We start from the raw sequence: 27796 nt of genomic DNA on the forward strand, positions 1-27796 counted from the left end.
GACCACGGAGTTCAATCATTAGGAAAAATATCTCTAACCAATTGGGAGATCATAAGTCCTGGGACCAGGTCTCTGGTGAGGTAGCATCCATCTTCGATCTAAATTGATTTGATTAGGGTCTACTCATAGTGGAAACGGAATCAATACATCCCCTCTGTTTCCCCTCTGTCACTGAGAGGCAGGTTAACAGTGAGATCAGTAGGGTGCAGAGAGCACCTATCAATCAGTAAGTGCCCAGGGACATGCCCAAGGATGCGATCTTTCTAAGGACATAACCTGCAAGGCCACCACCTGGTGCTGGTCAGGACTCTTTTGCTGAATTGTGCTGAAAAGTACTATACTAAGAGCGAATTTTCCTGTCATTAACTACCTAATAAATCATACATAATTAAGACCATAAAGACAAACGTGGATTCTGTATAACAAATTTTTAAAAATTTGACATTGAATTTGCCACACATTTGGCTAATGGAACGAAAGAGATAGAAGGGGATGCTCTTCGCCCTATCTCCTTCACCACAGTACTACTCTCTAATGACCTACGGGGCATTCCGTTATAGAACAACTTGTGGAAGACCTTAGTTTCCTAACGTCTCCCTGTGAAGCAAAGAGATCAACTGGGGAGAGGGGGGATGCAGGGATGGAGGGCATACCAGCTTCACCTTTCCAGATTTATTCAGATCACCCTGCTTTGCTGCCCCCGCAGAAACATCAAAGTGGAAAAAAAACCAAAAAAGCAACAGGCATAAGAAAATGCTCCAATTGCCAAAGGAATGAGATTAGAATTTAGAGAAGCTGATGGAAATCGTGCTCCACAAACCAACGATACACAACTACCAAACAGCGAAATTGGGTTATAACAATCAATCATTACGGCACCCGTTAAGCACTTACTATATGCCACGCACAGTACTATATGCTGGAGTAGATACCGGATAACCAGTTTGACCACAGTCCCTGTCCACATGGGGCTCACGGTCTAAGTAGGAGGAATTGGGATTTAATCCCCATTTTTCAGGTGAGAGCCGAGGCACAGGGAAGTAAAGTGACTTTGCCAAGGTCACGCAATTGACAAGTGGCAGAGGCGGGATTAGAATCCAGGTCCTCTGACTCCCAGGCCTGTGCTTTTTCCACCAGACCACGTGGCTTCCTGGGTTATAGTCTGGAGAGGTCATTGATCATTACAGCTACGTTATCTAGAACATGGTAAAAATAGACAGTGTAGAATTGAGTATCACACATATAAAGGTTAACATCAGGTTTCAAAAAAGCATAAAAAGGTCTGGGCTTGCTTTCACAATGGATGCAATTATTAACTGACACTATTTGCAATGAAGCAACTACTGCAAGAGTTAGAAAAAGTAAATTTGTTCTAATTAAATTATACCTCAGTGCAAACTTACTAGCTACACCGCTTATATAATTGACTTCCGTAAGCTTACCGAGGAAGCTAATGTCATAATCCTGTAAGTCACCGTTTTTCCAAGTAGGAAACAGCTAAAATTTTTAACTGCTCCTATTTCAGCATTGTAACAATATCACCTAGGAGCAAAAGTCATAGCATTTTCGCGGCTACCACAAGAGCAAACTTTCTTGTTTAGACATACCATGAAACTAAAGTGGCCTATTCTGTGACTTTACTAATATAAAACATTTTTAAAATGTTCCGGGCAAGGAAGGTACAGTAAACAAAGTGGGAGAATATCCTGATTTTTCTAAATGGAAACATTCAATTCTCCTCAGATAGAGGATAGGTAATGGGTCATTACAAATGAATCTACGAAGAAAGTTCACGAAGGGTCCCGATTTTTTAATCGCTTAAAAGATTTTAATCTTTAGATGAAAAAAAATGGAAGTCTTTATTTCCACAGTTTTAGGGGATAAGGTTCAGTGTGAAACCATGAAATGAACCTCTGATTGGGCTTTAGCACTCCTGGGAGCATTCTCATTTGAAAGAATTTTCTCATTTATGAATGTAGCCTAACAAGCTAGCTGTAGGTTCAGTCAAAAATCATCCTGATTGTTAAAACTAACTTTAGATGATCTGGCACTGAGTTTCACACGTTTCATCTCAATTGAAGAAGAAATCCATTCACAGCTGTGCGAAGGGTGGGTGGGACCATCACCAGCTCCCACCCCCTCGGGCTGCTGTCATGGCAACATCCCGAACCCAGCTTTTGTCCAGTGGGAAGCACAAGTGAGACAGTGGGAAAAGGCAGCTCTCTTTCCCCTCTACATCAAGCTTTGGTGAAGCAAGGTCCTGAGACAGTTCCATCTTGGATATCCCCCCAAGCCCGGCCACCGCCTCTGTCCACCTGGACAGTTCCAATCCACAAAAACTGGGAGATGAAGAGGAAAGTGGAGAGTGGACACAAAGCAGCGGGGCTCGGGAATGCCTTGGCAGAGCCCTGAATTCCCTCTACCATTTAGTAGTCCTGCTTAGGCTGCTCTTTAACGCTTCAGACACACTGCTCTGAGCACTGCTGCACTTAGAGAGTTCAAAAATTGAAGAATTCTACCCAAACCTCTCTCCACCCCAGATATTCCTTTTCCTAGGAATGCAATGACTCTCCAGCTCCACGGAGAAATGAAAGAGCCAGTCAAGTCAGGGCAGCACACATCGAGGGGGACTAGGGAACTTCACCCCAGCCTCCGGACAATCCGGCTATCAAGGTGGATAATGCGCATCTTCCCCCGGAGCTGCAGACTCTCAAGGAGGATTTCTTTCTACTTGTCCTCCCCCTGACCACATAGGATTTTAGCAGTCCTTGAGAGTTCAGGGTTTCGCCGCCCTGATTTGGGGTTCGGGGACTTCGGAGCATTGACGTACTTGCTGCAAAATGGTTTCACCATTTAAAATGGCTCCTTCCTGGATCAGATCTGAACCGGTTTGGGACTCAGGAACCTATGTTTCTGGGGTTCAATATGGGAAGCGGCTATTTAAAGAGTGGAAACACGAGCTGGTAGGCAGTTCCTTCCTTCAAACACGCTTTCTCATCTCTCCCATCCCTGGGGGGCATCTTATTTAGCTTTAACGTGAACTAAAAGTGGCATCCTGGATACGAACAGTGCAAGCATCTATACCATAATGTTCAGTGACATTTCCTTTTGTTTTACCTTTTTTAGACCCATTTAATTGCCTGGATTATAATTTCCAAGACCTCATCAGCAAGGACTGATTTTTTTTTTAATCTTTCATATTGACGTAATGGTTTCTTTTCTCGGTCACTTTTCTCAAGAGTCCTAAACTTGGATTTGGAGGTCCTGGATTCTTGCCTTCAACATCTGGTCGGCACATGACTACTATTCCATAGACTAATATAAAATTCTCCAGGGAAATACAATAATTTGGAATTGATGCTCCACTACATTAGGGTTTGTGTTGACTAGGCCAGTGAGGCTCAGAAATGTCTTGACAGAGCCCTGAATTCCCTCTCCACATTAGAAGTCATGCTTAGTCTGTCCCTTAATGCCATCAAACACACTACTCTAAGCAGTGTTGCATCTAAAGAGTTAGAGAATTGAAGAATTCTATCCAAACCGCTCTCCATCCTAGACGTCCCTTTCCTAGGAATTCAATGGCTCTCCAGCTCCATAGAGAGCTGGAACAGCCAACCGAGCTAGGACAGCACACACCGATGGGGAAATATAATCATTTGGAAGTAGTGCCCCAATGTGTTAGGGTTAGGACTCGAATGAAACCCTCGAGAGAAAGCCGATGGTGTTAAATTCTACCCTTGAGTATGAAACTACAACTCTCGTGGCAAAGTAGCCAAGACTTCTCCAAGACAACAGCAGTATTTAATATTGGACGTTCAATGTTTATGATGGAAATAAGAACAACTCCCTCCAAGTTTAGGGTTTTATGTCTCCCTAGAGTGAATCGTTATTCAAATATGAATGCTCTTCCCCAAAGGGAAAGCCGCAACTTCATTCAGGTTTCAGTTTGGTCCTCTGATTGATTCAAAAATACAGATACTTGATCAAAATTAATCAATATTACTTAGATGGATCAGAATAATGAACCAATGGTCATCATTTACAGTGTCATGATCCTCATCTGCAACCAGAACTTTCAGAGTAGACTTCAAGAACTGCCTGCAAGTTTTGCATATTCAACTCTAAAATACACTTAAGGCTCCCAAAAGACAGGCATCTCAGGGTTATAATATTCAAATACAACTTTTTCCATAGGAAGCACTGACAAATGAAGTAGTAATAATAATGTTGGTATTTGTTAAGCGCTTACTATGTGCCGAGCACTGTTCTAAGCACTGGGGTAGACATAGGGGAATCAGGTTGTCCCACGTGGGGCTCACAGTCTTAATCCCCATTTTACAGATGAGGGAACTGAGGCACGGAGAAGTTAAGTGACTTGCCCACAGTCACACAGCCGACAAGTGGCAGAGCTGGGATTCGAACTCATGAGCCCTGACTCCAAAGCCCGTGCTCTTTCCACTGAGCCACGCTGCTTCTCCAGCGTGGTAGTAGTAGATAAAAGCACAGTAAAAGTATACTAGATCAAAGTGGTAGTAGTAGATAAAAGCACAGGCAAACAAACACTGTTTTTCAGTATCCAGTCCAATGCTTTTTTTTTTTTTTTCATTTTTAAACGTTGACCCAATTATTCCAATTTTAGGCACAAGAAGATGGCAAAATAAATGTCAACTTGTTCCTTTGGGGCTTTTACTGTTAAGGTCCGGGGGATTCCTCTTCATTTTAATTGACCAGCTAACTTCCCAGCTGAAATGCTTTCTTGGGGTGAGAACCCTGCAACAAACCTCAGACTTCATTATACTTGCAGATGGTGAAAGAATTGAAAAGTAACATTACCAGGAGCTTTTAAAAGACAAACAGTAAAACTTACTAAATTACCACTAAAAAACATCTGAAGTCTCTCCCTCATACTGGTTTTTATCCTCAACCTGTCGACTCAACCAACATATCTGATTTCTCGGGGATGTGGTTGGCCATACTCAGGCGTACCATCACTTCAAGTATGAGGGCTTGAGTACTCACAAAAGTCAAAATATATTGTTCCAGAACCAACGTCATGTGTTCGGCACATACACAAACACCGGTGGGGGGTGGAGGGGCGGGAGGACTGACTTTTTTTGAAAGAGACAGAGGTGGGTGAATGGAGGGCTGGGTTTGGGGGGCAGGTGGGGAATGATTTTTAAAACTGTTAAAGCATGGGGTGGAGGGGTAAGTTAGTGCTTCCAACCAAGGCGACTACAAAAGATCGCAAGGAACAGCTCATTAACTTCCCGCTGTTTAATGAATTGTTTACTAAGAGATGAGCGGGGACTAACAATTCCCGAGCTAGTATGCCAACAGACAGGAGGAGGAACCGTGGGGTGGGTCAGGTTGGGGTTGGGTGGGAGGGGAGGTAAACTCAGAAAGAGACGTTTGTTTCTGTTCTGATCCTGTTTCTGCTCCTGATCCCCGACCTTTTCCTGCTACTCGGAGTGTCACTCTATCTCGAGTCCCAAGTGGACCCACTTTGATCTCGCTGCGGGGAGGGTGACCTGGGAGGAGAGTGGTCCCGGTGGCTGGCCTATTCCCTGAGGGCTTCGGAGGGGAGCTTGGAGAATGGAAACGGGGAGAGGGAAGAAGGGAGGAAGAAGGAGAAGGGAGAAGGAAAGGGGGAGGGAGGAGAAGAGGGAAAGAGGGACACTGGCTCACTGCGGTAGAGAGCGGGGTGCTGAGGAGCTCCCCTTGAGCGCATCAGAGCTTTCTGGGGCTTTCCTTCCCTGAGCCTGGGGGCTGTTCCCCCCTTAAGGATGCTCTGCCGCCCCCCATCCCGTGTCCCGCTGCCCCCCGTCCCTGCATTGCCTCCCACCAGCCCGAAAGGCCCCCCTCTTCTTCCCACCTCCCTCCCGGAGAGCCCAGGCCACTGGCTCCTTTTCCCACGGGGCCCCCAGCCCGCAAGGCCCGGGGCCGGGAATGGGGGGAGGGGGGGGGGTCCCCTCCGGCCCGTTGGGGTGTCAGAAAGGCGGGGACGGTGTGTGATCTACTACACTGCAGTGCCTCTGCGGGGCAAAGCTCCCACCCGGCTCGGGCTTCCAGGGCCGGCCCCGAGGGGCCGGGGGACACCCGGCCCTCACCCCTCGCCCCCACGGCGCTCGGGACGCTCCTCCGGCCCTGAGGCCAGCGGTCGGCACACCGTGAGCGCTTAGCAAATACCACCACCATCATCGTCACCAGCATCATCATCATTCTTCTTCTCACCCCAAGCCCCCACCCCCTCTGGAGACCAGCGGGCCCCCGCAGCTTACGGGGAGGTGGGACGGGATCCCCCCCCCCCGCCCCCCCGGCCCGTCGGGGGGAATCTTCCAAAATACCGAGCCGGGGATGGGAGGGAGGGTTAGGGGGGCGGGGGGGGAGGGGAGGCCCGACGGCCCGGCCTGTCGCTGGCTTATGTAACCGGCCGCAAGTCGCCCCGCTCGGAGGCGGGGGCGTCGAGGGGCGCATCCTCCCTCTGTCGCGCCCACGGCCTCCGGGCTGGCTCCCGCGGGAGTCAGGTGGGCGGGATGGCTTCGCAAAATGAAAAAAAGGCCAAAGCCGTCGTCCACAAAGGAGCCAGGGCGGAGGGGAGGCCCCCTCCTCCCTTCCGCCGCCGGGCTGGCCTCCCCCCGCCTCCCCTGCCCTCCTCTCCCTCTCTCTCTCTCTCCCCCCTCCCTCGCCCCACCGTGGCATTTGCGCCCCACGGGAGGGGTGGGGAGGGGGCGTGGACCGACTGAATATTCTGCCACCGTGTAGCGGGGAGGGGGGCAGGGACGGAGAGACGGGGCGGCCCATTCTACTTGGGGAAAGGCGGCCGTCCGGGAGGCGGATGTCTAGCCGGGGCAAGTGGAGTGTGGAAGCCCAGGCCCGAGCTCCAGGGGTCCAAACCGCAGGCAGAGCAGCTCCATCCTCCTCATCCCGCCTCCCCATCCCTCCTCCTTCCCCCAACTCCATCCAGAGCGCCGCACTAAAACCATTCCTGCAATAGTCCACACATCGAAGGAAAAGCATCCCTCTGGGGGTCTGGCGGGGGGGGGGGGGGGGGGTCGGTTCGTTTTTTAAAGTTTCCTCCTCCCCCCCACCGATGGGATGTCGGAGGCGAAGCCGTTTTTTGCCCCTTCCTCTTCCCTCGTTCTCTGAAGCCGGCCGTGCTCATTCATACAATACCTCTCTGCCCCGGCTGTCCCGGCCTCTTTCTGAATCCCTTCCTTCATCTCCCGGCCGAACTGCAGCCTGGCTCGATGAGCAACAGACAGGTTATTGTGGAAGCAGAGAGAAAACGCGAGGCACGAATCGCTTACCAGTTGGGTTCTTGTTTTTCTTAAGACTCTTGCCACAAAGACACTGCAGCATATGCGTTCCTTTGCTGAATATGTTCCAAAGAAACCACATTGATTTGGGCGAAAAGCAATCCAGCAGCTTAGACCCCCTGAGAAGGAACCGATCTTTGTGGTTGCATAATAATAATCTGAGACCAGTTCTTCCGAAGAGGGGCACCAGTTTTACCATAGGAAAAAGCGATATTATTCCGATCTTCTCCCAGTTTCTTTCCCCCCCCCCCACCCCACCCCCCCTCACGTGGTGTATTTCTTTGAGACTTCTCAATGAATGTTGATTTTTTTTTTTTTTTCTGGTGGATGGGGTCACCACTGGATCTCTACCCGGAGGGTGGGAAAAAAATCCTTTTCGGGAGGGAGGCGAGTGAGAAGGCGGAGAAATCCCAGCCGGGGGCCGGAGCTGGTCGGAAAGGACGGAGGAGCGAGGAGGAGCCCCGATGAGAGAACCATAGCCTTCACTTGATGGCTCTGAGGATGGGTGGATCTGCGGAAGCCGAAGCGGGATGCATCTTACGGAGAGAAGACTGCCATCGTGCAGCCCCTAGGAGAAAGAGAGAGGAGAGAGGGGGAGACACTCTCTCTCTCTCTCTCTCTGTCTCTCTCACACACACGCTCACATGCACACACGAGTACGCACATACACCCCCCCTCCCCAATACCTCCTCTCCTCACTCGCAGAGATCTCCACTCTCCTCCGGGAAAAAACAAATTAAAAAGAGAGGTGTCGACGTTTATAGGATCGGTCGTCGATTCCCCCCACCCACCCACCCACCCCCCACCCCGCAGGAGAGACGCGAAGGTCGGTCCTTCTTCCCCCTTGGCGCTCCGAGAGGAGGCGGAGGAGAGGGAGCCGGTGCCTTTCTTCCTCCTCCCGTCGCCGGCCCCGCTGTGCATGAGGAAAATCTGCCTCCACCCCCCCCTCCCGCCCGGCGCCCCCCCCTCCTCGGACCGCTCTCCCGAGCCTCGGATGGGAATTACAGGCATTGGAGGGAGGAGAGGGAGGAGGAGGAGTTGAAGTTGGCATTGCCTAGCCTGGCCTGCCATGACGTAGCCACGTGTTCCCAGAGCCCGTCACCACCGAGCCCAGGAAGGGCCCTCGCACTGCGGTGTCTCGGCTCGTCCCTCCTCTTCACACCCCCGTTCCCATCCCGCTTCCCCATCCCCAACCTTTCCCCCCCCCTCCTCCCGCCCTCTCCTCCCGCCCAGATCCTCCCCAAGCCCGGTCCGAATCCCTGCTCTTCCCCCGGCCTTTTCGCCGCGGCCTGAGCTTCTCACCCCGGCTGCCTCTCCGCAAGGAACCGAAGGGAAGGGGCACCGACGGGGAGACGCAGTGAAAAATGAGAGACGAGAAACTCGGGGGGAATAATGCGGCGTCCCCCCACTCCGACCCGTTTTCCCTTCCCTCCCTACCACCTGCCCGCCGCGTTGTCACGTCTCTCTCTTCAGGTGATTTTTGCCTCGAAGCCCCAAGATCGTCGAAGACTCTCCATTTCCCTTCAGAGCTCCCCCGTAGATGAACGCTAACGAGATTTCTTAAAATCCACCCAAGACGGGTTTCTCCGGGGTGAAGAGTCAGAGATCCGGACGGAGGTAGGCGACGGTCTAGAAGTCCTTATTCTCTCGAGAGACGGTCTCTTCCCCCCCCCCCCCGGGAACATTCAATTCGGAAAAGTCACGCTAAATTGTGTCCCGCTGCTCGACTGCCGTTTCCCCGGATTGAACTATCAGAATCAGCCTTTCCTCCTCTCTTTCTTCTCTTTGCTCGTTATCCATCCCGATCGTACCACGCCGAGCTGCTTGCAAACAAACCTGGTGTCGGGATTCCTCCCTTTCAGCCTCAGTCCTGCCTCTTCGCCTCCCCATCCCACCGCCCGGGGAGCAGAGGAACTGGGGGGCAAAGAATCACGGATGGGTGTACTCACAAATTCTGCGGCAGAACTCGTTTTCTGGGGGAAGATTTCATTCCCTTTGGAATCAGTATGGATCTAGAGAAAAAAATCGTTGGAAATCTAAATGAGAGCAAAACTAGCCACATTTTGTCTTTCAATTTAAAAGCCCCAGAGAAACGTCGAAAATACAATCTTTTCTGAAGTCGGTCTCGCCGTCTTATAGAGAAGAAAAGAGTTTGGGACCGAGGATACTGGCGGGCTGGGTTTCGAGACTGACTCCAAAGGGAATCAGTAACTTTGCCGGTGGTTACTGAGATCTGCAACTGATGATGACGAAGAGAAATAGTAATAATAATAATGATGTTGGTATTTGTTAAGCGCTTACTCTGTGCAGAGCACTGTTCTAAGCGCTGGGGTAGATAAAGGGTCATCAGGTTGTCCCACGTGAGGCTCACAGTTAATCCCCATTTTCCAGATGAGATAACTGAGGCACAGAGAAGTGAAGCGACTTGCTCACAGTCACACAGTGATAAGTGGCAGAGGCGGGATTTGAACCCATGATCTCTGACTCCCAAGCCCGGGCTCTTTCCACTGAGCCACGCTGCTTCTCTAAAGGTGATATCCTAGCTTTAACCCAGTCTTCCACTAAGCCTCGCAGTAGTGCAGATGGCCTTCAAAGATTCCCAGATTCGCACGCAGCTCTCCTTCTCCCATTCCACCACTCTGGAATGTCTCGTATCAAATTCAGTCGAGGGCAAGAAGAGTCAGGTCAAATCGAAGCAGAATCAGAAAACCATGGAAAGAGTCGAAGCTAGCCAAGGGCATTATAAGTCTAAAAAGAGAGCGGATCGGGTGACCTAAGGGAGACGGATTATAACGGGGAGATGGATTATCACTGCTTTTGAAATAAAGAGAATAAAGATTGAGTGGAGGGTGAAGGAAACCCAGAGTTCATGAGTTCCATCACGGATGAGTTGGAAACAGAAACCAGAGATCCCCACCACTGTATCCCACCAGACAGAACTGTGCCCAATTTTGCTCCCTGCATTACGCTACGCGAGTTTGGAGGACTAGTGTTAAGGAGGGTACATCAGTAAGGACTAAATTCACCTTAATCGGCCATTTATCATGTTTGGGACAAGCTTAAAACGCCTTACATTGGACCACCCCAACCTTCCTGATCTTTTCCTGTATAAAGGAAGCCAGAGACTCGTGGCCCAAGAGCCTTTATTTCACCAAATACTCCTCTGACAGCCAGGAAATGATCAGTCAGTGGGTCGAGCAATCGGTGAATGGTATTTATTGAGCGCTCACTCTGTGCAGCGTGCTATAGAAGAGACTCTTGGGGAGTACATCGGAGTTGTAGACGTGATCCCTGCCCTCGAGGAATCTACAGTCTAGCAAAGGAATTTACAGTCTAGCAGAACCTGTCTGCCACAGTTGCAAAGGAGACCTCTGCTTTATCCCTCCGCATAAGCATTATCCCACACGCTTTTAACCAAGAATTATTTAGAATATCTTCATTCATTTTCCTAAAATCCGGTTTCCTCCATACAGAGTTGGAACAGCTATCCTACATGTTGTTATATTTTAGTCAGCTGGTGAAAAGCTATAAATGCTTTCCTCTCCCTCTGTGGGGCTATCCCTTTCTGTCTTAAACTCAGATGATTTGGGCATCTCTTCATTCATGCGGTATCTCTACCTCCCCCCAATATTTTCCACCGAGCACTCTAACCGTACCATCCTGCTTCGGTGTAGATAAACTACGAGAGCATCTTCCTTTCCATTTCTTATCGTCCTGCTTGCTGAATGTCCCCTCCTTCCCCGTTTCATTGACAGATTGCTACATGTCAAAACCCCCCTCTGCCGTGCAGCGGCTGCACGGGAGAGATTCGAGGGCGGACACTCAAGTTTACTGCGCTGAAGGAGACCGTGGTAAACCACTTCCGTATTTTAACCAAGAGAACTCTGTGGATCCACTACCGCAATCATTGCATGTGGAGGCGGGGCGTTCTGGAAGAGGTGTGTCCACGGTGTCGCTGTGGGTCGGAGACGACTCGACGGCATACGACAAGACTAGATAAGGATATCGAGTTCCGAGAGCCGAAGCAAGAACCCTGCTGGTGATCATGCCTATTGTTAACCTACTTAAATGTCGGTCCCCCGTGTAGACTGTAAACTCCTCGTGGGCAGGAACGCTTCTACCAACTCGGTTGTACTGTACTCTCCCGAACAATTAAGTACGGTGTTTTGCGCGCAGTAAGTCCTCAATACATACCACTGATAGATTTCCTAGACAATGGAGTCAAATAGGAGTTGTCTCCTGATTCTAGGATCAGGTTGCCCACCATTCGTTCATTCATCCATCCAATCATATTTATTAATAATTTGGTATCTGTTAAGCGCTTACTATGTGCCGAGCACTGTTCTAAGCGCTGGGGTAGACACAGGGGAATCAGGTTGTCCCACGTGGGGCTCACGGTCTTAATCCCCATTTTACAGATGAGGTAACTGAGGCACCGAGAAGTGAAGTGACTTGCCCAAAGTCACACAGCTGACAGTGCTTAGTGTGTGCAGAGCACTGTACTAAGCACGTGGGAAGTATAATTTGGCAGCAGAGAGAGACAATCCAAATATGGGAAAACCCCAGCGGATCAATGTTATCGGGAGTCGATTCTAAGCTGGGCCAAAGTCATGACGGACAAGTTGGGGAATGGGCCCTTATGGGTCCTGGACAGTTTCGATCATGTCGGGAGCTGGGTGCAACCAGTTGTTGGAAGTTGAGCGGACTCTGCTCCTGGAACACCTTTTCTTTCGTTCCCACCCTCCCTGCCCTGCTTTCAAGTCTTGTTGCTGGGGGCTACTAAAGATGCATTTTTTAAAATGGTATTTGTTAAGTACTTGGTGCCATGCGCCGTATTAAACCCTGGGGTAGATATAAGCTAATCAGGCTGGACACAGTCCATGTCTCACATGGGGCGCACAATCTTAATCCCCATTGTACAGATGAGTTAATTGAGGCACAAGGAAGTTAAGTGACTTGCTCAAGTCACAGAGCAGAGTAGGGATAGAGTGGGGATTAAAACTCAGGTCCTCTAACTCCCAGGCCCGTGCTCTTTCCACTAGGCCGTGTTGCATTTCAAAAGCGTGTCTAACCCTACCTTAATCTTTATCTTTGTGATTAATCTCTTAACTATCGTCGCACCAATTTCCACCAATACGGAGAATGAATACGGAGAATTGAGGGAATCCAATTCAAGAGATATCTGTAGGAAATCATACCCCAAAGCAAAGTTCTTAAATTCAGGACTACCAAACTGGGATCCATGAATAATAACGATGAATAATTATGGTATTTGTTAAGGTCTTACTATGTTCTAAGAGGTGGGGTAAACACAAGGTAATCGGAATGCTCCACTTGGGGCTCACAGTCTCAATCCCCATTTTACAGATGAGGTAACTGAGGCACAGAGAAGTTAAGTGACTTGCTCAAGGTGACACGGCACACAAGTGGTAAAACCGGGATTAGAACCCACGACATCTGACTTCCAAGCCCGTGCTCTTGCCACTAGGCCCTGCTGCTCCTCTATGAACTCTTACAGCGATAGGTGGGACTGAATTTGAATGGTCATATTTTATATTGCAGTCTCATTCCAATTATTAATACCTAACAGGTTTAAATTGCCATCAATAACCAAAACATAACTATTCCTTTAGATAAAATAAATCAATTCCCACTTTTTGCCGAGGCTCCGAACCTCCTGATCCATCAACACTGACATGTTTGACAAGATCCACGGTATTCTCAATGTCACTATCATTTTGAATCGTACTTTTCAAGCACTTAGTGCAGTGTTCTGCACGCAGTAAGGGCTCAATAAATACAATTGAATGAATAAATGAATTTCGAAGCCAGTTGCTAACTTTTCTTGCTCCAGCTTTATCTTCCTTTCTTTCACACTTCATCAGTGATCACAGTTTGTTTTAATACATTTTAAAATATGATACCGAATTCAGATACCTGAAGCTGCTGATGGGACCTCAGTACGAGATTCTGTCCGGATCTGGAGTTTCTGTCTGGATCCAGATATGCATCAGGTATTCATTTGAGCTCACCATCAAGCAGTTGTCATCCGTTCTCCTTTCACGTCCCACTCAGAGGCGTGATGTGGCAAGCATTGTTTGGACGCTGGAGGTCTGACTCATTCCAGAATCTCAGTGTGTGTGATCCCGATTCAACATTTTATATTAAATGACGTCCATGGAACTGCTCTAATAGTCAAACGTGATGTCTATTGTAAATACGGGTCCCTCACTTAAAGAAGGATGGGCATTAAATTCATCATCATCATCCTCATCGATGGCATTTACTATGGGCAGAACATTGTATGTAGCACTTCGGAGAGTACAATACGACAGAGTTGAAAGACTCCGTCTCTGTCCACAAGGACGCGAACACCTTACCCTGTGTTTGAGCCTTCCAAAGGATACATTAGCCCTCTTTTTTTTTTTCAACCTCCGTGTCTTTCCTTGCATCTCTGAACAGTGGTGCTGCCCAGATAACAGGATTCCGTAACAGTTTTCAACGCTGCAGTGTTGACGGACAAAGTTGATCCTTGGTTGTCTCTGCTTTACTAGACAAAACCTGGTACGAAATCACTTTCAGTCTAATTATTAATCAGTACTGCTTGGCTGACTCTGTCTAAGAAGTTCTCAAATCACATCTCCTCCAGGAGGCTTTTCCTGATTGATTTCCGCTCTCCCCATCTTGCTTTTTTAGCCCTTCCATGCCACCTAAACAGTGAAGCACCCACAAACCAGCTCCCCTTGCACTCAAGTGCTTACCTTTATACTCTATTATATCCTCCTTCCTGTAATTAATTTGGATGCCTGTCTCCTCCAATAGCTTCTAAGGTCCTTAAGAATAGGGATCATGCCTAGCAATTCTATATGTACTCTCCAAAACTCTGAGTTCTGCACCCAGCAGGCCCTTCAATAAATAGGATTGATTGATTGATTTCAAAACCATGTATTTTCACCTCTTCTTTGTGTTGCTTCCAAAATACAGTCATCGGTACTGTTGTGCTAGGAATTCAAGGACTCTTGAGGATGCTTTCAGCCTACGGACTTAAAGGGATTCTCAGAGGATTGGAAACGGATTCTGACACCAGTTCCGGATCCCCTTCTGTGTCCTCAAGTATAGCTACCTGCAAAACGTTGAGCAGGACCAGTCGGAGTACATAAGCCCGCTTTATCAATCGATCAATGATACTTACAGAGCTTTTACTGTGTGCAGAGCACTATGCTAAGCTATTGGGAGAGTACAGTGGAATTAGTAGACATGATCCCGGTCCCCAGGAAATTTATAATCGTCCTTGCAGGTGATGAGGAAAGGAATTGACTAGCTCCAAGGACCAGTTCTAGAGTGGCCAGCCATATCGTGGTGGAGAAATCTAGGAATCTTGATCATTTTTTAGTCAGCCAAACATTTTGGGGCTGCCAGAGACCAGGTCTGTAGTAGGTGTCAACCTCTTCTGTCAGGTTTATGAGTCCTGAAAAGAAGTCTTGCTGGCGATCTGAACATTTCTCTCAAATATAATCATGCCTGCCATGGCTAATGTCCCATGCCATTTCTGGGTGGGCAGGAGTCACAGGGCTCTTCAGTAAGTGGTACAGCAGGATTTGAGTTCAAACCTCGCCGGCAGTGCGTTCGCAAGATAGCGTTCACAGTCAACTTGTTCTCCTTCCTGAAAGATAATGACATTGGCAGCATCCTCTAGTGTGTAAATTCATTGTGAGCAGGGAGCATGTCTGCCAATTCTGTTGTACTGTGTTCTCCTAAGCGCCTGGTACTGTGCTCTGCCCACTGTAAATGCTCAATGAATACCATCGATTGATCTTTGAAATTCAATATTCCTCAATATTCCAAATATTAAAAGAAGAACCTGTGAAGGTGATAAAGGCCTAAATACTGGGGCTACTATAAAGAAAATATCTCCCCAGAACCCAACACCACATCCCATCGTATAACATGAAAACGTCATTCAAATTTTACTTGAAAATAGTCACCAGTAATTCACAAACGGTTTCTGCAAGGAATAAACTTCCATGTAAAAACACCCAAAATTTGAGTTTGTAAAGACAAGTGCTGATTCCCCTTTCTCCATCTGAGAAAATATTTCTCTGATATCCACACTGACATCATCAGCGGCCTCCACATTCACTCGTATATTTTCATGAATACTGGTCCTCGCCCTTATTTGGTAGCATGACACATCACAGCTTGTGTACCCACTAGGAATCACATCTGCCCAAAAGAGACTCATCTCCTGTTCGTTGGGTGGGATTTAGAACAAAACAAAAAAACCTTTTCAGAAATGCGAGCCCCCTGCGCCTCTCTTCTCCTTCTCCCCCAGCGCCTCCAGTCTGTGATAAAAGGATGTTTCGATATTCCAGGCACATCGCCAGTATTACATGCTGCACCTCTGCTGGTCATATCCCCGAAATAGTGCCGGACTAATAGCTTCTGTTTTGAAACATCTGTTGAGATTTTGGTTTCTCTGTTGTTATCAGAAAAGCTTACCGTAGGTGTTGCTTTAATCAGTGATTACGATGTGCCAAACGCTTTCTGATGATATTCCTTCCCAAACCGTTGCAATTTCATTTTCCAAGAAGGAGATTAAATGTCTTCTATTGGAGAACTAGGCTGTGTTTTTCAACCAACTTTAACACGACCGATTCTTTCTGTAATCCTTCCTTGATTTGAGGGAGAATTATATCTTCTCTCATTTTTATTTGGTTTTGCTTTACCCCGAAAACTGGAATTTCTTTCGAAATGAATTTATATTTACTTGTACTCTTTCAAATTCACATTGTATAGCTTAATCAATCTCCAGAAATGCTGCCCCCACAGAAGGAGTTATGTATGTGTGTGAAGCATGAGAGAGGGAAAGAGAGATAAAACAAAAAGAAAGAATTCCTTAGTCACATCTCCTCTCCAAGTAAAATTGGAGAAGTCCACTCAGTCAGCTGAGACTAATTTGTCTTCAATTCTTGTCTCTTTCTTATTCAGCATCAGGTCAACTGGGCAAAACTTCTCCTCCTTTTTCCTCTTTAGAATTCACAAGGAATACTAAAACTTTGTGTCCAAAATATCCTTCGCCGCAGAATTTGAAAAGAAACTTCCCCACTCAACCACGTCTAACTGAGAGGTGATACGGTCCTTGTTTTATGTGGAGGGAAATTAAGGCTCAGGAGGTTGACTGGCCTAAAATGACTAAGCCAGATTTTCCCGCCTCTAAATTATTCCTTGGTTGTAAATAAGACACGCTTGGAAGTTGCATCAATTTTTTTTTCCAACACTCAGGGCACCATTTAGTACACTGAAGAGTAAACTCACTCAACATTCATTCATTCATTCAATAGTATTTATTGAGCGCTTACTATGTGCAGAGCACTGTACTAAGCGCTTGGGATGAACATGTCGGCAACAGATAGAGACAGTCCCTGCCCTTTGACGGGCTTACAGTCTAATCGGGGGAGACGGACAGACAAGAACAATGGCAATAAACGGCGTCAAGGGGAAGAACATCTCGTAAAAACAATGGCAACTAAATAGAATCAATAGTATCAACAGGATACTGGCTCACTGTTCTTCAATATTTTTGAAGCAGTCACAATGAGCATGGTGCTGGTAAGGGAGTGAATCAGAAATGTGGCTGAGAGCAGAACTCTTGGGTCCAAATGCCCATAGGAGTCCATAAATATGGCTCTGCAATGAGCATATGAGAATCGGCATCACACGGCTCCCCATCGAGGCAAAGCAGGACCATTGGCCTGCACCTAATGTGTTCGAGAACGAACAGCTCTATTCATCTGAAAGTATTTACAAATCTTCACCATGTGTGTCCGCAGATTTTATCCTGGCGAGTAGCCTGCCAATTAATCAGAAACCTGGCCAAACTTAAGAGTATAAAAAAAAGTCTGGTTCTGAGCCGCCGGGAGTACGGAGACGTAACTGCTCTTGGACTGGGATAAGGGAGTGGGAGGGGGATAAAGATAGAAGCAGTTCCCCCTTGGATGCACACTGAAGTAGCTTCGAGAGCATTCTCTCCTCCAGTCAAGCACAACAATTCCACTCAGGAAATCCTGGGCCTTCCTGACATCACTGGAGAGCATTGGATGGAATCCATCTCCCAGCAGATAGCAAGCGGTTCAGCCTAACCCTTTAACAGAATCCACCCCACACCTGACCTGATGACACAGAAGAAGTAGGAGAATGCCTACTGGGGCTATCCCATCCATAAATGGCAGACATCTTGAGCCAAAGAATCAACTAAGGGGTCTCCGGTAATGGACAGGCTCGGCGGAAATCCTGAAAATGACTGGCTAACATGGAAAGCAAGAACCGCAACAGATACCAAGGAGGTTTCCCTGAAAACCACCTGTTGGTCCATGGAGCTACGACACAGCTTTGGCACCGTGGTGTAGTCACTCTGGTTCTCACTGGGTTTTGTGCATAAGATTATTTCATGCAGTTTGCATTTTGTCACACCCCTTCCTGCCTTTTCATTTGGTGGCACCTACCGTCCTCAAGTGCCACAGGAACTATAATCAATCCCTTCCGCCTAGGGATTCGGTCCCAGAGTCTTCACGATTGGACGGAGGCTCGCCCATCATTTTTCGAAAAAAGACTCCAATATCCGTCATCGTACGGAGGCAGAGTATCCATAGTCTGAGATTCGCAGAGTAACTGCTAAACTCGGTTTCCAAGCGCTTGTTGAAAATTAGCCAAATTAAGTGAATTACAGAAAGTTCTTCTGGAACACCAAGATGTTGATTGCATAATCTTGTTCTCTTCCTAGAGATAAAAAGAGCCAAAGCATCGCGCTGAAGGATGTAGATGTTATTGTAAAAAAAAAAAAAGATCTTCATAAATATCAACACAAAGATTGGGCTTTGCACAGAGGTGAGAGAAGTAAAGAGAGGGAGATGGAGGAGACACCGAGGGGTCAAGAAGTCAGAGAGGAACAGTTGCAGGACAGAGAGGGAGACATGATCGGTTCAGGGGAGGGTGTTGGAGACAGAGGGAGGTGCACCAAACTTTCATTCGTTTCATCTGATTGTATTTCATGAGTGCCTACTGTGTGCAGAGCACTGTAGTAAGCACTTGGGAAAGTACAACCCAACAAAGAACAGTGACCTTCCCAGTCCATAATGAGTTTATTCACTGATACTTCCCTATGTCTTGGTTTCTTCACCTGTAAAATGAGAATGAAATATCTGTTCTCCCTCCAACTTACAACTGTTAGCTAAATGTGGGACAGGGACTCTGATCTGATCGTCTGGCTTCTACCCCAGAGCTTAGAACAGTGTTTGGCACATAGTAAGTGCTTAACAAATATCATCATCATCATTATTATTGGAAGCGATTCCTCTGGTCCTGGCCCAGATTCTGCAGCTGAACCCAGCGAGGCGAAACTGGGGAATGCCAGCTGCACCCCCTGGCAAGAAGGCCAGTTGCTGACTCCCAGAAGCTGGGTTTGGCTATATCCCTAAATTCATTCTCACATCGCTGCTGAGCAGAATGGACCATCTCTAAGTGAACAATCACCAGGATGGGTCGTGAGAGGCGTTTACTCGAGCTGATTTCTCCCACCCTGTTGTCTGGGCAAAGGCTCGGCCCCCAGAACAAAGACTTTCCCCGCTGGGGCCCCTGTCCAGGTGGGAAGAGAAACAAAGGGGTCATGTGTAGGGCAGGGGCAGCTTCAGACACTAATCTAGAGTGGCAGTCACCTCAGGGTATATGACCAAGGAGGAGGAGGAGGGCAATGGTGATTGAAAATTTGAAAAACTCACGATTCTGGAGATCTGCAGGTTGGAAGCGATGTTGGGGTTAGCAGGGATCTGGTAAGAGAGCGCAGTGATTTTGGTGTGAGGGGGAAAGGGATGAAAGAATCAGAAGCCCCACCCAGTGGCTTAGGTAGCCTTCGTTACGATATCACTACAATTCACTGCGTGCACAGGGTGTCACGCGCATCTCGTTGTCCAGGATCAGCAGTCTAGGGAGGGGGCAACCACCCTAGACCTAGGTGGTCTCCCTAGGGGAAGGCTAGCTTCTTTAGGGAGAGGGCAGCATTTTTTTTTCCACTTTAACGCAGCCAAATATGTCTGAAGCCAGGCTTGGGCGGAGGATGGAGGGATGGGAAAAGTGTTGTCTACAATTACCACCCAATTGAGACCGAATTCCTCACTGGAGGATGGGTAATAGAGCACCCTGGCATGGAATATTAAGCGGTTAAGAAGATGAAATATTACAATTTAGATAAATCAAACTGTATAAAATAACTTCAGAGTCTAAAGGGAAATGTCACTGCAGGAGCAATTAAGAGTGAATCTAAGCAAATGTTGTAGATTTCAGGGCAGCTGAGAACAAACGTAAAAATAGCTTGGCCTAAATTGCCTAGGTGATAACAATGATTTAGCATCTGTAGCTGTTTGATTCAATTTCAGATATCTGTAATCGCTAAGAAGATTGATCAGTGAAACTTTCAGAGCTCTTAAAGAGCAAAGCGTTTTGCAGGAGAAAGTTTGTGGGTGAAATTCAAAATTCATTCCAGAAGAAAGGAGAAAACGGGAGCGGGGCAATTATCATGGCATCTAACCGCTTTCCACTGCTTGCAAGATCTTGGCCAGATATATTCTGAGCCAGGCCCCGAAGAATAGCTTTGACCCTATCCTCTCAGAATCACCTCAGGGTTTCATCCCACACTGTGGCATAATGGGCGTGATCCTCACAGCTCACCAGATTTGGAAGAAATGCAGAGACCAGCCTCTCTACAGCTTATCAGAAGTTTTTGACCTCATCGGTAGATCTGGACTCTGGCAATTGTTTAGTTAAACTGGCTCCTTTCAAAAGTTCAAGATTCAGAGGCTGCTCTACAGAGAAACAGCTTGGCTCAGTGGAAAAGAGCCCGGGCTTGGGAATCAGAGGTCATGGGTTCTAATCCCGGCTCCGCCGCTAGTCAGCTGTGTGACCTTGGGCAAGTCGATTAACTTCTCTGTGCCTCAGTTACCCCATCTGTCAAATGGGGATTAAAACTGCGAGCCCCACGTGGGACAACCTGATGACCCTGTATCCACCCCAGTGCTTAGGACAGTGCTTTGCACATAGTAAGCGCTTAACAAATACCACAGTTCATTTATTTTATTTATGTAAGAGCTGCAGGTTTCCTCCCTGATCCATTCCTCAGCATTAGTGGAGCAAAGCAGACTTGTATAGTAGTCAATCTACCAATCAGTCTATTAAGCAGTGGTATTTATTGAGCGCTTACTGTGAGCAAAGCCTGTGCTAAGTATTTGTGAGAGCCCAATACAACCAAGGTGGTAATAATAATAATAATAGTTACGGTATTTGTTAATGATAATAACGATGTTGGTATTTGTTAAGCGCTTACTATGTGCAGAGCACTGTTCTAAGCACTGGGGTAGATACAGGGTAATCAGGTTGTCCCACGTGAGGCTCACAGTTAATCCCCATGTTACAGATGAGGTAACTGAGGCACAGAGAAGTGAAGCGACTTGCCCACAGTCACTCAGCTGATAAGTGGCAGAGCCGGGATTCGAACCCACGACTTCTGACTCCCAAGCCCGAGCTCTTTCCACTGAGCCACGCTGCTTCGCATAATAATGTTAGTATTTGTTAAATGCTTACAATGTGCAGAACACTATTCTAAGCGCTGGGGGGAGATACAGGGTCATCAGGTTGTCCCACATGAGGCTCACAGTCTTCATCCCCATTTTACAGATGAGGTAACTGAGGCACAGAGAAGCTAAGTGACTTGCCCACAGTCACACAGCTGACAGGTGGAGGAGCGGGATTCAAACCCATGACCTCTCACTCCCAAGCCCCTGCGCTTTACCCTGAGCCACGTTGCTTCCCTGTTAAGTGTTAGGCACTTAACTATATGCCAGACACTCTATTAAGCTCTGGGGCGGACACGAGCAAATTGGGTTGGATGCGGTCCCTATCCCGCATGGAGCTTGTGGTCTCAATCCCCATTTTACAGATGAGGGAATTGAGGCACAGAGAAGGGAAGTGACTTCCCCAAGGTCACAGAGCAGACAGGTGGCCGAACTGGGATTAGAACCCGTGACCTTCTGACGAACGGGTCCATGCTCCATCCACTACGTCACGCTGATGCCATTAAGAGCTTGAGCCCCATGCGGGACACGGACTGTGTCCAATCTGATAAACTTGTATCTACCCCAGCGTCTGGCACATAGTAAGCGCTTAACAAGTACCATAATTATTGACAATTGCTATTATTACCAAGTGCCCAAAGGGTACAGGTTCAAGTGCATAGTAGCATCAGGGGTGTTCAAGCAGCATACTCTAGTGGAAAAAGCCCAGGCCTGGAAGTTGGAGGAACTGGATTCTAATCCTGGCTCTGCCGATCGCTTGCTGTGGGACCTTGGGCAAGTCACTTAACTTCTCTGTTCCTCAGTTTCCTCAACCGTAAAATGGGGATTCGGTACCTGCTCCCCCTCCGACTCAGACCGGGAGCCCCATTTGGGACAGGGACTGGGTCCAATCTGATTAACTGGTAACTATCCCAGCACTCAGAACAGTGCTAGACACATAGTAAGCATTTAACTAATGATAATAATAATAATAATAATTCCATGCATCCATCCATTCATTCATTCTATAGTATTTATTGAGCGCTTACTATGTGCATAGCACTGTACTAAGCGCTTGGAATGTACAAATCGGCAACAAATAGAGACATTCCCTGCCCACTGACGGGTTTACACTCTAATCGGGGGAGACAGACAGACGAAAAGGTGCAAAAAGGAACCTGGGGACAGGCACTAGGGCAAGCTTCCAATCCTCTGGGAAACGCTTAAGAAAAATAATTACGATATTTGTTAAGTGCTAACTATGTACCAAGTCCTGATGTAGGTACAGTATAGTCAGGCCAGACACGGCCCCTGCCCTGCATGTGGCTGGCAGTCTAAGCAGGAGGAACGATAGGAATTGGATCTCCATTTTACAGGTAAGGAAACTGAGGCACAGAGGAGGTAAGTGGCTTGCCCGGGGTCACACAGTAAGCCCGAGGAAATTTGAATCAAGAAGCCAGAACACCCTAACCCAGACTCTCAAACAGAGCGTGTTGGCATCTGGGTATTCGACTCCAGAACCAACTAATTCTCTATAAAGCTGTAGTGCGTCCCGATCTAATCTCCGGCCGTGATTCTCGGATACCCTAAATATGCCGCATCTGACAGTTCGAGGAGCTCCGTCGGCATCGCTTGCGGGCCACGCTCGACGTCAGGGGGGCCAAGCAGTGTCACAGACAGCTAAGTCTCGGAATGGATTTCGTCTGCTAGTTTTGAAGCAATGCTCACCTCAAGGTCTCAACACGGTGCTCTGCACACAGTAACCACTCAATAAACACTACTGACTTAGCAGGGCTTCCCCGGGTGGGACAGAGGAGGAAAATGGATGAAGTAGGACACCCAAATAACCGCCGCATTGTGCACCAGTAGAGTGAGTTAAAAGAGGGTAATGAAGAAGAAGAGGAAAGAAGAAACATTTTAAGGACTCGGTAAAATGCAGCTTCTACAGTACGGCATCCCAGGTGAAAGCTCGGAGCCGACAGTGGCAGACGGACCAGACTGGTGATCTGCACTCCAGAAAGGAGTGGTTCTTTTGGAGCAGAGATCTCCAAATGATCATAAGACAAAGAGGCAAAAGTGAAAACAGAGCCAAGTGTGGCAAACAGCAAACAAAGGAGGACCGTGAAGAATGATTTCTGAGGGTGCTGGTCGGGTTGGACTGTGGATTCCTCATTGGCCCGTTCAACCACACATTGACTCCTGGGCAAAAGCTGTCACCTGCGGTGTCATCTTTGCGTATAAAGTACAGTTACATGCATACGTTAGAGAAGGACACAGAATAATTAGTCAAACGGCATAGCTTTACTTTAGGAAAATTACAGGTTTTGTTGAATTCTGACTGAGATACTTCGGTACAAAATAGCTGGTATTTATGAAGCTCTGACTCTATGCTAGGCACTATGTTAAGCACTGGGGTAAAGACAGGATAATCAGTCTAAGGGGTTTCTTAGAGCACGGGCTTGGGAGTCGGGGGTCATGGGTTCAAATCCTGGCTCAGCCGCTTGTCAGCTGTGTGACTTTGGGCAGGTCACTTAACTTCTCTGTGTCTCAGTGACCTCATCTGTAAAATGGGGATTAAGACTGTGAGCCCCATGTGGGACAACCTGATCACCTTGTATCCTCTCCAGTGCTTAGAACAGTGCTTTGCACATAGTAAGCGCTTAACAAACGCCATTATTATTATTATTATGAGCCCCATTTTAAAGGGGAGGAAGCTAAAGTGGAGAGAAGTTAAGTGACCTGCCCAAGACCCACAGCAGACAAAATGGCAGAGGCAGGACTAGAACCTCTTCACACAGCAGACAGAGAGGCAGCGATAACGTTAGAGCCTCGATCTGCTAATTTCTAGGCCTGCGCGCTTTCCACTGGGCCATACCACCGCTAGGAAAAGTTGGTCTCCTGGTTCTTGTTTTAATCTCTGTTTTATAAAATACTACCTCCGGGAGGCAGTGGCAGAGTCGGGATTAGAACCCAGGTGCTCTGACTCCCATCCCACGCTCTTTCCACTAGACCACGTTGCTCCTCGATCAATCAAACACATATCGAGTGCCCACAGTATTGGGAGCACAATAAAATCAATCAGTGAATCAGTAGCATTTACTGAGCCCTTACTCTGTGCAGAGCACTGTACTAAGTGTTTGGGAGAGTACAATAGAATCGATGGACGTGATCCCTGCACAATCTAGCAGTGGAGACAGACACTCAAATAAATTAAAGGGGAAGCAAGAGAGTTAAAAAGTATGTACAGAAGTGTGGTGAGAGGAGGAGAAGGAGTAGCTAAGTCACCCAAGTGAATAATTGCTAGAGTAGGGACTGAAATAGGGTGGCGAGATGAGGGATTAGTTAGGGACGACATCCTCAAGTACTAACCACTTGGAAAGCTATCTTGTGCCGTCGAGTCGTCTCCGACTCATAGCGACGGGACGGACGCATCCCTCCCAGAACACTCCACCTCCATCTGCAATCGTTTCGGTAGCGTATCCGTGGAGTTTTTTTGGGAAAAATACGGAAGTGGTTTACCACTGCCTCCTTCCGCCCTGTAAACTCGAGTCTCTGCCCTCGACGCTCTCCCACGGTGCTGCCGCCCAGCACAGGGGAGTTTTGCTAGTAGCAGATTGCCTTCCACTCGCTAGCCCCTGCCCGAGCTAGGAATGGGATGGATATGCTTCTGCTTGACTCTCCCTTCTCTAGTCAAGACTGGTAGAGTACTGAAAACTCTCCAGGTGTGACCTTGAGAGGAAACTTGGAAAGCTACCATAGAGATGAAAGACTTGATTCCTTCCTGCGGGAAGTCTACGATATAGCGGAGCAGATAGACAGCGTCCCATTGTCCTTTTATAGCACTGCAAAACACAACGCCCAGGGAATGATGGACTATGAGTTTTCCCTCCGCTCCACTTGTGTATTTTCTTCTCCAACTGGGTTTACAGGCAGTTAGGTAGACGATCTGTCCAAACATCCCCTTCTGCGTCTCAGAGAGAGCCGGAAAGTGGTTATCTTAGAGAAGCGAGATGTCTTTTGCTACGTTCTCAGCACAGATAGCAAAAAGATAAAACAGCCACTTTCTCCCTGCTGCCATTCAGTACCCACTGGAGGTGTTTGCTGAGATACGTGCAGCAGTACAGATACACCGTGTACCAGAATGGGTTTATCGGGAGTAGATCCATTCGACTATCCCACCTTGAATGCAAATCTGTCTTCTGCAGGTCCTGTGGGTTGGACATCCTATTTTGCTATACGCGTATTCTTCAAATTGGTTTACAAATTGGACTAATGTCATCTCATTAGCCTCCACGTTATTCTTGCAAAAATATTGAGGGATATCTATTTTCCTATCACGTGGCTTGAGAAATTAAGTCAAAGGGATTTTACAGATCTTTTTCATATACATGACAACTCCAAGTGCCGCTGTTTTCCTTGTTTTTGCTTTTTTTCCCCGTTACTACTTTCCCTGTGCATCCATCTCCTCCCACCATGGGACAGAGATCAGTCTGAAGTAATATCCTTGTACCTTGTCTCAGTCCTTAGTAAATACTCTGCACAAACTAAACACCGAGTAAATATCATAATTAACACTGATACGATAACGATGAAGTCCGTGATTTACTCACTAGAACTAGGTAATGCCCCTTTCTAGATCATTTTTATTTATGGAATATTGTTCTGAGATAAGACATGAATGCGCAATAATTTCATGATCGGGAGAGATCATGTAGAACTAATGTGATCACAAGAGTCCGTGAAATCTTCCATATTTTCAAAACATAAAGTCTTGCTGAACAAAGTAATTAGATAGTTGACATTGCAGAGTGTTCAATCATGAGGGTTTTTTTTAAAAAAAACCCACATATTCTAGACCAATGAGTCAGAACAAGAGAGGGATGATAATTTCTAGAGTGTTCTTTAGAAAGGCTAAACATTTTTTGATCTCAGCTTCTGAATCTGATAATAGAGACAGGAACTGTATGTTCTTGTAAATGTAGTAAAATCTAAGGCTATTACTCTAAGGACATATATGCCGTACTGAAAACTGGATGAATAGAAGGTCTAGACTTGTTTAAGTGAAATTTTTCATTTGGATTTACACTGTCCCATAAAACCCCTCATCGGTAGTTGCCTGAAGAATCCATTTTCCTCAGACGTCCGCAAACTGAACCAATCGATCAGTGGTATGTACTGAGTGCTTTCGTGTGCAGAACACTGTACTGAGTGCTTAGGAGAGTACAATATAATAGAGTTGGCAGGAATGAGCCCTGCCTTCAAGGAGTTTACAATCTATTTTACAGTCTACAAACTTAACTAGACAGGACCGAGCCAATTCTTTTACTTCTCTCTTTGCATTCATAGTCTGGTTTCCAAAAGCACATCCACATACCAAAGGAAATAATGAAAGCACAAAAGACATTGGAAACAAAATCATTAGTTCTCTTTTCTTCACAGTTGAGCAATTTATATTCCAACGAAGATTACCAATTGGATCAAATCTGTGCTTTACGCTTCTGTCGTTCCCCCCACCCCCCCCAAAAAAAATCCATCTCAGTTTTCTTGGATATGAACCACAAATAAAGAGGCATCTTTGACTGTGTGCCCGGGAAGGACAGAGACCATGTCTAATTCCCACCTGTGCATTCTCTCCCAGAGCCATACGGTGCTCTGCACACAGTAAGCACTTGGTCAATCAATCAATCGTATTTATTGAGCACTTACTGGGTTTATTCAATCATTCAACTGTATTTATTGAGTGCTTACTGGGCATACTAAGTGCTTGGGAGAGCAGAATATAACAACAAACAGACACATTCCCCATCCTCAACTGAGCTCACAGTCTAGAGATGAGCTCACAGTTTAGAACGCTGGATGTAGAGTACTGGAGTGCAAAAGTAACCACAATTATTAGGATTATTATTTTCCCAGGTGTCTCAATACCCTCATAGGAAACCACAGGTCGAGGTAGGATCTGAACACAGGACAGGCTCAGCTTCTGGGTTCCTAGATCAAAGTGTCAGAGGGATCTTGATTGGTCTCCAGTACTGGTCTCCAGCCCAAGCAAGACTCTAATCCGAGGGTGTACGTCACCCAGTTCCAAGATATATTCATCTTCCAATCTGTCTAAATGATCTTCCCATTTGATAATTCTGCAAGGTCACTGTTGATTCCCGATGAACTATCATTACATTTTTCCTCTGAGAATTTGTGAGGTTTTTAATGTTTTTTTGAGATTTACTCATCAGAAGATTTTCTGTTTTGCTTCCGTTACCCCAGTTTTTAATTATATGGTCACTCACCGGGAAATCCTTACCTTTACTGGGAAGCAGCACGGCCTAGTGGAAAGAACATGGGCCTGGGAGTCAGAGGTCCTAAATTCTAATCCTGCCTCTGCCCCCTTGGGCCAGTCACTTATCTGTGCCTCAGTTTCCTCAAAACTGTAAAATGGGAATTTAATACCGATTATCCCTCCTTGGACTGTGAGCCCCATGTGGGACAGGGACTGTGTCCGACTTGATTAACTTCTATCTTCCTCAGTGTTTGATACATAATAAGCACTCAACAGATGCCATTAAAAACGTGATAGGAACATAAATGCTGTGGCTCTGGGGTGAACATCAGAATCCTTAAGAGGTTTATCGCAAAGTGCACAGTCAACACAGAGGGGAGGGCTGATAAGGGAAATGAGTCAGCGAAGACCTCTTGGAAGAGATGTGATTTTAGGAGGGTTTCGAAGGTGGGGAGAGTAGTAGACTGTTAGATATGAAAGGGGAGTGGGCGATTGAAGACTGAGGGAGGATGTGAGAAAGGGGTCAGGAGCAGGATAGATGAGATCAATGTACAGAGAGTAGGTTGGTGTTAGAGAAGCAACATGGTGTAGTGGATAGAGCTTGGGAG

General features: G+C 47.1%; 1 protein-coding gene and 1 non-coding gene across 2 annotated transcripts in view; both read right to left on the reverse strand.

Moving 5' to 3' along the window:
* The window catches only part of FGF14 (fibroblast growth factor 14), a 432965-nt gene extending 424872 nt beyond the window's left edge, over positions 1 to 8093 (reverse strand). Inside the window, exons 1-2 of the mRNA XM_029073997.1 lie at positions 8016 to 8093; positions 7308 to 7884 (exon numbers count right to left, since the gene is read on the reverse strand). Of these exons, the coding sequence (XP_028929830.1) occupies positions 7308 to 7515 (208 nt within the window). The 5' untranslated portion in view covers positions 7516 to 7884; positions 8016 to 8093. The remainder of the gene's footprint in view (positions 1 to 7307; positions 7885 to 8015) is intronic.
* Positions 8094 to 24516: 16423 nt separating this feature from the next.
* Positions 24517 to 24654, reverse strand: LOC114814879. The gene has a single exon (XR_003762675.1). It is a non-coding gene; the product is annotated as a small nucleolar RNA SNORA7 (small nucleolar RNA).
* Between the last annotated feature and the right edge of the window lie 3142 nt (positions 24655 to 27796).

This window comes from Ornithorhynchus anatinus, chromosome 10, assembly GCF_004115215.2.
Source record: "Ornithorhynchus anatinus isolate Pmale09 chromosome 10, mOrnAna1.pri.v4, whole genome shotgun sequence".
In the NCBI taxonomy this organism is placed as follows: domain Eukaryota; kingdom Metazoa; phylum Chordata; class Mammalia; order Monotremata; family Ornithorhynchidae; genus Ornithorhynchus; species Ornithorhynchus anatinus.